Source organism: Quercus suber, unplaced genomic scaffold (genome assembly GCF_002906115.3).
Source record: "Quercus suber isolate HL8 unplaced genomic scaffold, Cork oak 2.0 scaffold_1080, whole genome shotgun sequence".
Taxonomy (NCBI): Eukaryota; Viridiplantae; Streptophyta; class Magnoliopsida; order Fagales; family Fagaceae; genus Quercus; species Quercus suber.
The window spans coordinates 106,464-117,900 of NW_027070486.1; the positions used below are offsets into that span (position 1 = coordinate 106,464).

The 11,437-nt window shown below is 36.7% G+C and overlaps 2 protein-coding genes across 2 annotated transcripts; both read right to left on the reverse strand.

Annotated features, from left to right (window-relative positions):
* Positions 1 to 721: 721 nt before the first annotated feature.
* LOC112035250 (uncharacterized) lies at positions 722 to 1,784 on the reverse strand. The gene is made up of 2 exons (XM_024068076.2): positions 1,596 to 1,784; positions 722 to 1,363 (listed from the first exon to the last, which is right to left on the reverse strand). Exons 1-2 carry the CDS (start codon positions 1,782 to 1,784, stop codon positions 722 to 724), a joined length of 831 nt encoding a protein of 276 aa, XP_023923844.1.
* Positions 1,785 to 9,000: 7,216 nt separating this feature from the next.
* Positions 9,001 to 10,063, reverse strand: LOC136065680 (uncharacterized). Its single transcript, XM_065769207.1, has 2 exons — positions 9,875 to 10,063; positions 9,001 to 9,642 (listed from the first exon to the last, which is right to left on the reverse strand). The coding sequence occupies exons 1-2, from the start codon at positions 10,061 to 10,063 to the stop codon at positions 9,001 to 9,003; spliced, it is 831 nt and encodes a 276-aa protein (XP_065625279.1).
* Positions 10,064 to 11,437: the final 1,374 nt, after the last annotated feature.

Below are 11,437 nucleotides of genomic sequence, written 5' to 3' on the forward strand. Positions count from 1 at the left end.
GAATCAGTATCACTATCAAACCAGTCATAATCTGTATCGTACCCATTGTTGTGGAGGATGTCATGGTCAGGGTTGAGGCAGCCGTGCCCGGTATCATTGCAGCACCCATGCATGTCAGCATCTTGGTTAAAGAATGGGTCATCAAAGTCATAACTCCCATTGAACATCTCCCCATCCGGGTTCAAGTAGTCATCATCAAAGTCGTTGTCCTCACACTGCATCTCATAATCATTGCTGAAGTAGGCGTTGTCAAAGTCATAAGTCCAGAATTCATCATTGGGATCAGACATTAGGACCTATATGCTGAAGTGAAAGAAGATTAGCACAGATTTAAATGTAAAAAAATAAAAATAAAAATAAGCATAAACCAATAGTTATGAAATAGACAGGGTAAATTTGGTACTTATGATATAAGAAATTTTAGAAAATGGCAAAAGAGCATAGAACAACACTTATGAATGCTGAAATATTGAAACATAACATCACACAATAAAAATAGCATTTAATAAACATGACAAATAACAGGCAAGGTCTACTACAAACACCATCAAATACACATAAACATATTAAGTTTTTAGTCATTTATGATAGCTAGCACTAACAAACCAAAACATGGTCCAACCAACCACATGTCTAGATCCTGTTTTAATAAGTACATCCAAGTCCATGAAACTTGCACAACAAAACCCAAATAACATAAAAGAAATAAACATAAAGCAGATCAGTTCTGGTTATTGCCCTTCTGCTTCGCAACTAGGTCCATCCACCTCTTCCTCCTATGCTCTGGCATTCCCATGAACACCACCCTGTTCTTTTTGAGGTGAAGAGCTGTGGAAACGGCAAAATAGGCATCGTCATCAAGGTCCTTATGCTGATTCAGAAGTTGAATAGCCTTTCCTAGTGAGCAAGGATCACCTATAGTAGCTGATTGGCCACAATGGTCTGAGCTACCAGCTGCCTTCCCCTTTCTTTGGGAATACCTCTCTCTAGTCATTGCAGTATACTCTTGTAAAGCAGTAGTCATCTCACTCACCCTATCCACTTTCTTGGCAGGCTTCTTCCCCTTGCCACTGGAATCTTGAATGGGACGCTTATCCGGATGTTGGGTTTGGTCATTAAAAGGGCTCTCATCCCTTGGTATTTCATCCAGGTTTGGACTGTAGTAGTCATCATGACCTACTTGGGTACAATGATCATCATTTGCAAGTGCCTCTTTTAGGGCACGCTCTTCATTACTATCTGGGGCTGGGGTGTTAGAAGAGATTTGAAGGGCCCCAGTTGCAGTAGTAGAGGCAAATAGTTGCCTCAGTTTGTCATAGTGGGGGCAGCCCTTCTTCCGTAACAATGGTACTTTTGGATCTCCCTAAAAAGAAACAAAAACAAATTGACATCAAACAATATGACATACGAAAGACAAATGGGAAGTTAATGGAGATATGTAAACAGTAGATGGAATAAAGAACATACCGTAACCACATTTGCCCACACTTCTTCAGAACAAGTAAGAGTTTGTGTTAACTCATCCCACCCTAACCCCGTATGATTCAACAATTGCCCCCACTTTTTTTGTTTTCCCTATTATGCTTTTGCACCACCTTTTTAGTCAGGAAATTCTTCTCAGTTTGGGTATTAAGCTGCTTGGTAATAGATTCCCAAACAGGGGGCTTAAACACACCATTTTCCATATTCCCTTTGAGTTGTTCATCCAACATAATCTCAATGAAAATTTGTTCAATGTGGGGAGGCCACAATTTTTCATCCAGCTCTTGTGATTCATGAGCCATTTATAATACAAATATCCCAGCACAACAATGTGTTAATTTATAGATCACAGGTTTTAATAATATCTCAATGTGTGTCCTTTTGGCCTTTTGAAAGATAAAAAAAAAAAAATTTGACTTCCAAAATTATGTACAGAACCTCAAGTAGACAAAACCTCAAGTTTTATAGAGTTACAAAACAAAGTTACAATGAATTTTCTGATAAACCATCAATATAAAGAAAAGAATGAAGACAGAAGCAACGAAATATTTATTAAAGACTCAACACACACAATGGCAAACAAAGTCACAAAAAGATGGGATTTTTAGCATAAACTAGTGTTGACCCATACAATAACCCATAACATATACTCGAATCAAAGTCTTTCCAACAAACACATTTCATCGCAAACAAAGTCGATTATTTTACAAAACCCATCAGACACAAATTTTTTTACAAAACCCATCAAATCCAAATTCCATTAGACACAAATTTCATTATTTTACAAAACCCATCAATGTTTAGAGAAATTGAAAAAAACATTGAAACATAAACAAAAGCAAAACAGAACACTTGGGCAGAGGTCGGATTTTCAAACTGGTGTTGGCGCCGGGATCGGATGTGTTGGAGTGTGCTTGTTTCTAGCTGGGACTCCTTCTTCTTCCTCTCGCTTTGTGCTGGTTTTGGAGTAGCTTATGAAAAATGGACACAAGTGAGAGGTCTGGCCAATAAATAGAAAAGGCAAAAGTTTGAAATAATGGCATGTTGGTAGAGGTGGGTGAGAGGTGTTAATGGAGAAGCAGTAATGGAGAGGGAGTAGGAGTAAATGGAGAAGGTGTAAATGGAGTAAATGGAAGACAGTGGAGTAAAGAAAATAGAGGAAAACAGAGGCCAAAACTGAGATAGGTTTGGCACAGCAAAGGCTTCCAACGGCTCTGAGGGTGATGTGACTATACACTAAAGAGGGTCCCACATATTTGCAATTATTTACTCAAAATGCCACAAAACTCATTTCTCAGAAAGTGAAAACAGGCTCAGAGCTGTTCTCATTTCTCATTCTCAAAACTCAAAATTTTGAGATATGAGATATGGAAACACAAAATGGAAATTGAACCAAACAACATTTCAGCTAGTGGGTCCCACGATTTTTGAGTTTTGAGTTAAGATTTTTGAGTTATGTAACTGAAAACAGGTTAATCCAAACACCCTCTTAAGTTCCCATTTGCTGATAACTGCTGGTTAAATTAAATGACTTGGGGTCGTTTACCAAGTTTGAATAATTGTACGTACTATCAGGACAAAGTGATTATATATATACTAGTCATATTGTCATGTGAGGCGGAATATAATCTGCAATTGTTGGTTTTTTCTCTCTTTTAAACCGGAAGAAGGGGTAGAGATAACTGCTAATTTCCTTCATCCAAGAGTAATTGCTACAAATCTATATTAATATGCTTGTCAGCTTGTGCCACACATCTAGTTGTGGAACTTTGTGGGCTCCTTTTGGTTATAAGAAAGACGTCTAAGTTATTCCAACCTATCACCAGGAGACAACCCTCTTCATGATGCGTTTGATGGATTTCTCGATAAAAATCATTATTAGATCATGAGTTTTTGACTTCACTCACTGAATATTGTCTGGTTTTTTGCTAATAGTTTTATTTTATTGGCTCAATGCAATTTTTGTTAATACGCTTGGTAAGTATGTGCTGAAAAATGTTCATCAATAATGTATCATGGAATATAATTCATATGTGCTACTGTTTTGAGTGTACCTGCAAATCCTATCAAAATCCACTTAAACTCTAGAAAGCGCGAGTGTGGCTCTAGGACCGTCGCACCCACACTTGACATGCATCGACGCAGTGTGCAGTGCACGATGTAGTGTTTTTTTTTTTTGGATTTGGATTCGCGCCAATTTCGACGAAAATGGGCACCGGAACGGCCTGATTTCGGTCAAAACAGACGTCGAAACAAGCCGCCACCATGTCGCCGGCCTCCATTCTTCTGCTTCATGTGGCCTTGAGAGAGAGAGAGAGAAGGAAGAAGAGATAAGGACGAATTGAGCTCCTGAAACTGTGATAGAGAGAGCAAGGGAGAGAGTTGTGGACTATGGATAGATTTTTGAATAGGTGTATTGGTATAAGAGATAAGGAGTTAAAAAGTCAAAAATATAGAAAATGTTGGAACTTATGAAAACAGTAAAAATACAGGTTTTGATTATTTGATTTTATCACATTTACCCATTAATTTTTATTATTCTTTAATTCTTTGATTTTATCACCTCATTACTTCTTTTTTTAAGGATAATTTAATATTATAAATATGCTATTGGGCTAAAATTGGGGTTGTGTAAACATTATAATAATATATATAAATATGCTTTTAAATTTATTAATATATGTTTACCATTACTCTTAAATTGGTATATGTTTATCATTATATATATAAAAAAATATGTTTAGGAATATATAGAAAATATAAATAAAAATATTTTTAATAATTTTTTAATTGCTGTACCCCACCACACTCGCACCCTACTTTTTCAAAAATTGCCGAGTCTTGCACCTGCACCCGTGCTTTATAGCTTAAACTGCTTCACTTGAATTCAGTTGCTCCCTTGCAACATGGTTGCTTATTGAATTTATTTACATGGTTGTAGGGAGCAGCAACTCAATGCTATGTGGCATTGCATCCTCAAGTTAAAGGAATAAGTGATGAATATTTCATGGATAGTAATAAAGCAAAAGCAAGCTGTCACGCTCAAGATGCTGATTTGGCAAAGAAATTATGGGACTTCAGCTTGAGCATGACCAATCTTCCTTGATGCTGCCTGTGGCATTGATGTCTTGGTATGTTCCAAGATGTCTTCTAAGATGTTTTGGTGTGTGTTAGGAAGGCTTCTATTTATACAAGTTTGGGGTAGGTGAGTGACACATGGCGGAGTTTGATTTGTGACACATGTTACAGTCTGATCGAAGGATTTTTTAAAAATTTTCTCCAAGACACATGGCATCATTTGATTGGCTTGAAATGTCTTAATTTTCAAGGTGACACATGTTAACAATTGATTGGATCGCTTATGTCATTGCTTACATGCACTGGGTGTCATTGTTTACACATGCTGATGTGTGGCATGTGTCATTGCTTACACGCAAAGGATTACTTACGTCATTACTTATATGCGCCAATGTGTGATTGACATTTTGCATGCTTTTTATGTTTTTATTTCATGACACTTGGTAAATTTCTGTTGATTCCTGAATGGTGATGGTAGAACCTAGTTGTAGTACATGACGCTCTATAATTTATTGTACTTTGTGGATTTGGTAGTATGATATGTCAGCTTGTGATAGGTTGAGAATTTTCCCTCTCTATAGTAACATAATAAGTAATTCACCTCCATAATTTATCATTTAGCATCAAATCTAAAATTGGTATATGTATACTGATAAAAACGTCGAATTTTTAGTTGGTTTGAAGAACTCATATCCATTTATTGGTTTAAAAAATGGTTTTTTTTTTAATAGCCACGGAAAATAGAGGTTTGCATCACAAAAACTAAATTACCACAAGAACAAAATAATAATAATAATAATAAAACAAATTATATTATATTATATAGAGGTGGATTGTTTTTTTTAATCAATATGAGGTGGAATTAATTGAGCGACATTCATGATCACCCATTCACACGCAATTGCTAAGCACTAAACAGAAGAAAATGACGTCTTGGGAATTATTATTATTTTTAAAGAACTACTATTATTTTAGTGAGATGTGCGGTTTGATGAAGATTCATATGTAAGCTAAATTTTTTTTAAAAAATGATTAAAATAAAATTATTAAATAATTTTTTTTTTTTTTTTTGATAAATGTCACCTAGACATAACTAAAATTACTAGAATAATCCATTTTTAATAAAATGTTTTTAATAGGTCCACGTAGATTTTTTTTTGAGAAAAAAAATTCTAGAGTGGGACTTGATACGGTGGAAAACTATAAATTATTCTTATTTTGGGTAGCATCAAAAATAAATTCTAGTCACTTAGAGGGTGTTTGGATTGGGAGTATCTCAAAACTCAAAAATCATAACTCAAAACACATAACTCATTTCTCAAAACTCATCTAACTCAAAACCCAAAACTGAAAATTTTTGTTTGGCTCCAATATCTCAAAGCCGTGCCTCATATCTCATTTCTCAACTTTTTCACTTTTTGGTGGAGCCCACAGCCTGCACAAGTCAGAAGGTTGGTTTTTCTCGCGCGTCCTCTTCCTATCTCCACACACACACACACACACACACACCGAATGTTAAAACTGGGTATTGTGGTTTTTTCTTTTCCTTTTCCTTTTCTATACTTCTGCCTCCATGTTATAAACTAATCAAATACATAAATAAAGAGGTCTTAATTGCTTTAATAGTGATATCTTCACATGCACATTGGTTATATATATATATATATCAAATACATAAATAACCTGTGCATTATCAACAATGCTTTGACATAACCTGTGCATTGTAATATATAGGAATAATATATAAGTTACAAAATACATTGTCAACAAGACTTTGACAATGAAGATATATATACTGACCCCCCTAAATAACATCAACATAATGCATCATATCATCCAAAATATGCATCCTGTACATTGTAGTTAGTGAATAGGTGTCACCTAACCTAAAACAGACTTGTTCAAGTTCATAAGTATAATATTACAACCCATATATTTCAATATACTGCCAGGTGGATTAATGGCACCAACAACCCAACAAAATAATCCACAATACACAAAAAGTCATCACATATTTCCAGATTCAATGGCAACGACGCTCATAATCAGTCCACATGCGGTCAGTGATGTCATCTCTAAACTGATTCATAGCATGCTTCGCTTGGTCAGACATCGTCCTAACATGTCTTCGGGTGGTTGTACTAGCAGATGAACCTGTGGATCCATTACCACTGTTTCGGCCAGCACCTCCACTCACATTAGCATTCTCCCAAGTGTGAAACAACTCATCAGACCGGCTATTCATGCGTATGAAATTGTGCACAGCACAACACGCAAAAATGACATACCGCTGGCACAAAGGCTTGAAATTCGGCATCGAGTTCAATATGGGAAAACAGGCCTTCAAGACACCAAACATCTCTCAATAACCATGCACAGAGAGAAGTGTCGATAGTTATATAGCTCCTTCTTGGTTGCCGGTTGCCTATTGCTTGATCTGAACTCTTGAGCATGGTAGCGAGTGGATTTGTGTGGTGGAAGGAAAGACGTACCAATGGGGTACCCCAAATCAACCAGGTAGTATGAACTTGCATCATAAGTAAGAAATTTTAAAGTTTCCATATGTCAACCAAAAATTTATGTCAATTTAAAATTTATATTTCTTGTTTAAATACTCTGTTTATGTCAATCAAATGTTCTTTAGAAATATTTTATGTGGTGGTCTAAATATTGGGCATGCTGAATGAACACTCCATAATTGGGCAGTGGAAATTTAAAAAAATGTACCTTCTGGTGGCCAGGGAAATCCATGCTTTGGGTCCTTACTGGTTTCCCCCAATACCCTCGAGTCATTCACACTACCTTCCCAACCTGAATGAACATACGTAAACTGCATGTCATGATCACATGCACACATCACATTAGTGGTGACAGTGCTTTTTCTACTCCTATATTGCTGAGTTTTGCCAGTTGGAAGGCGAGCACTCTCATGAGTTCTGTCAATTGCACCAATGCATCTCTACAAATAGTTAAAATTAAATTATAAACAATCTGACATTCATCCAATGCACAAAATATTACATTTGTACTATATGTTTTCCAACAAATGACCAAACCCATGGTTCCAACAACTTGTACAGCCTTGCACAACCATTTTCCCATATGTCAAAAAATTATTTTTATGAATAAAAGCAATAAAAGAAAGTTCAAACCCATAGTTCCAACAACTTACAGCACTAGGAAAAAATTATTTTTATCAATAAAAGTAATAAGGGAAATTATACCTCAAACCATGGGTGATATTTATTCACTTGGAGATGTCGTGGGAGGCCAGTTACATTCGAATCAGGCTTAATCAAGTGCTGACCATAGGAGTGGACAGCCCGCAGAATCCTTTGAAATTTGTGGGCCATTGTCTCAGTCGAATGCTGAAATCTGTCTGCAACACACCGCATTCGGGTGTTATGCCCAATGATGTACAAGAACATAGCAACAGATTTTTGCACATTAACATGACCCTTTCCTTCCTTCAGATATCCATGTCGTTTCAACTCATCAACAAAATGATAGAATAACCGTAAAGACATGCGGAACATCTCAAAGCATTGTTTCAGATTTCCATCTCTGACCTTTTCCATATAACCACTACCAGTCAAAATGCTTGTACGCATCGAACGTTTGTTGTAGTGGCGTTGTACATAGGATGCCATCTCCCCCACCAAACCATTTATGTAATCAAACTCCTCCTCCTCACTATCACAATCAAACCAGTCACAATCAGAATCAGTATCACTATCAAACCAGTCATAATCTGTATGTACCCATTGTTGTGGAGGATGTCATGGTCAGGGTTGAGGCAGCCGTGCCCGGTATCATTGCAGCACCCATGCATGTCAGCATCTTGGTTAAAGAATGGGTCATCAAAGTCATAACTCCCATTGAACATCTCCCCATCCGGGTTCAAGTAGTCATCATCAAAGTCGTTGTCCTCACACTGCATCTCATAATCATTGCTGAAGTAGGCGTTGTCAAAGTCATAAGTCCAGAATTCATCATTGGGATCAGACATTAGGACCTATATGCTGAAGTGAAAGAAGATTAGCACAGATTTAAATGTAAAAAAATAAAAATAAAAATAAGCATAAACCAATAGTTATGAAATAGACAGGGTAAATTTGGTACTTATGATATAAGAAATTTTAGAAAATGGCAAAAGAGCATAGAACAACACTTATGAATGCTGAAATATTGAAACATAACATCACACAATAAAAATAGCATTTAATAAACATGACAAATAACAGGCAAGGTCTACTACAAACACCATCAAATACACATAAACATATTAAGTTTTTAGTCATTTATGATAGCTAGCACTAACAAACCAAAACATGGTCCAACCAACCACATGTCTAGATCCTGTTTTAATAAGTACATCCAAGTCCATGAAACTTGCACAACAAAACCCAAATAACATAAAAGAAATAAACATAAAGCAGATCAGTTCTGGTTATTGCCCTTCTGCTTCGCAACTAGGTCCATCCACCTCTTCCTCCTATGCTCTGGCATTCCCATGAACACCACCCTGTTCTTTTTGAGGTGAAGAGCTGTGGAAACGGCAAAATAGGCATCGTCATCAAGGTCCTTATGCTGATTCAGAAGTTGAATAGCCTTTCCTAGTGAGCAAGGATCACCTATAGTAGCTGATTGGCCATAATGGTCTGAGCTACCAGCTGCCTTCCCCTTTCTTTGGGAATACCTCTCTCTAGTCATTGCAGTATACTCTTGTAAAGCAGTAGTCATCTCACTCACCCTATCCACTTTCTTGGCAGGCTTCTTCCCCTTGCCACTGGAATCTTGAATGGGACGCTTATCCGGATGTTGGGTTTGGTCATTAAAAGGGCTCTCATCCCTTGGTATTTCATCCAGGTTTGGACTGTAGTAGTCATCATGACCTACTTGGGTACAATGATCATCATTTGCAAGTGCCTCTTTTAGGGCACGCTCTTCATTACTATCTGGGGCTGGGGTGTTAGAAGAGATTTGAAGGGCCCCAGTTGCAGTAGTAGAGGCAAATAGTTGCCTCAGTTTGTCATAGTGGGGGCAGCCCTTCTTCCGTAACAATGGTACTTTTGGATCTCCCTAAAAAGAAACAAAAACAAATTGACATCAAACAATATGACATACGAAAGACAAATGGGAAGTTAATGGAGATATGTAAACAGTAGATGGAATAAAGAACATACCGTAACCACATTTGCCCACACTTCTTCAGAACAAGTAAGAGTTTGTGTTAACTCATCCCACCCTAACCCCGTATGATTCAACAATTGCCCCCACTTTTTTTGTTTTCCCTATTATGCTTTTGCACCACCTTTTTAGTCAGGAAATTCTTCTCAGTTTGGGTATTAAGCTGCTTGGTAATAGATTCCCAAACAGGGGGCTTAAACACACCATTTTCCATATTCCCTTTGAGTTGTTCATCCAACATAATCTCAATGAAAATTTGTTCAATGTGGGGAGGCCACAATTTTTCATCCAGCTCTTGTGATTCATGAGCCATTTATAATACAAATATCCCAGCACAACAATGTGTTAATTTATAGATCACAGGTTTTAATAATATCTCAATGTGTGTCCTTTTGGCCTTTTGAAAGATAAAAAAAAAAAAATTTGACTTCCAAAATTATGTACAGAACCTCAAGTAGACAAAACCTCAAGTTTTATAGAGTTACAAAACAAAGTTACAATGAATTTTCTGATAAACCATCAATATAAAGAAAAGAATGAAGACAGAAGCAACGAAATATTTATTAAAGACTCAACACACACAATGGCAAACAAAGTCACAAAAAGATGGGATTTTTAGCATAAACTAGTGTTGACCCATACAATAACCCATAACATATACTCGAATCAAAGTCTTTCCAACAAACACATTTCATCGCAAACAAAGTCGATTATTTTACAAAACCCATCAGACACAAATTTTTTTACAAAACCCATCAAATCCAAATTCCATTAGACACAAATTTCATTATTTTACAAAACCCATCAATGTTTAGAGAAATTGAAAAAAACATTGAAACATAAACAAAAGCAAAACAGAACACTTGGGCAGAGGTCGGATTTTCAAACTGGTGTTGGCGCCGGGATCGGATGTGTTGGAGTGTGCTTGTTTCTAGCTGGGACTCCTTCTTCTTCCTCTCGCTTTGTGCTGGTTTTGGAGTAGCTTATGAAAAATGGACACAAGTGAGAGGTCTGGCCAATAAATAGAAAAGGCAAAAGTTTGAAATAATGGCATGTTGGTAGAGGTGGGTGAGAGGTGTTAATGGAGAAGCAGTAATGGAGAGGGAGTAGGAGTAAATGGAGAAGGTGTAAATGGAGTAAATGGAAGACAGTGGAGTAAAGAAAATAGAGGAAAACAGAGGCCAAAACTGAGATAGGTTTGGCACAGCAAAGGCTTCCAACGGCTCTGAGGGTGATGTGACTATACACTAAAGAGGGTCCCACATATTTGCAATTATTTACTCAAAATGCCACAAAACTCATTTCTCAGAAAGTGAAAACAGGCTCAGAGCTGTTCTCATTTCTCATTCTCAAAACTCAAAATTTTGAGATATGAGATATGGAAACACAAAATGGAAATTGAACCAAACAACATTTCAGCTAGTGGGTCCCACGATTTTTGAGTTTTGAGTTAAGATTTTTGAGTTATGTAACTGAAAACAGGTTAATCCAAACACCCTCTTAAGTTCCCATTTGCTGATAACTGCTGGTTAAATTAAATGACTTGGGGTCGTTTACCAAGTTTGAATAATTGTACGTACTATCAGGACAAAGTGATTATATATATACTAGTCATATTGTCATGTGAGGCGGAATATAATCTGCAATTGTTGGTTTTTTCTCTCTTTTAAACCGGAAGAAGGGGTAG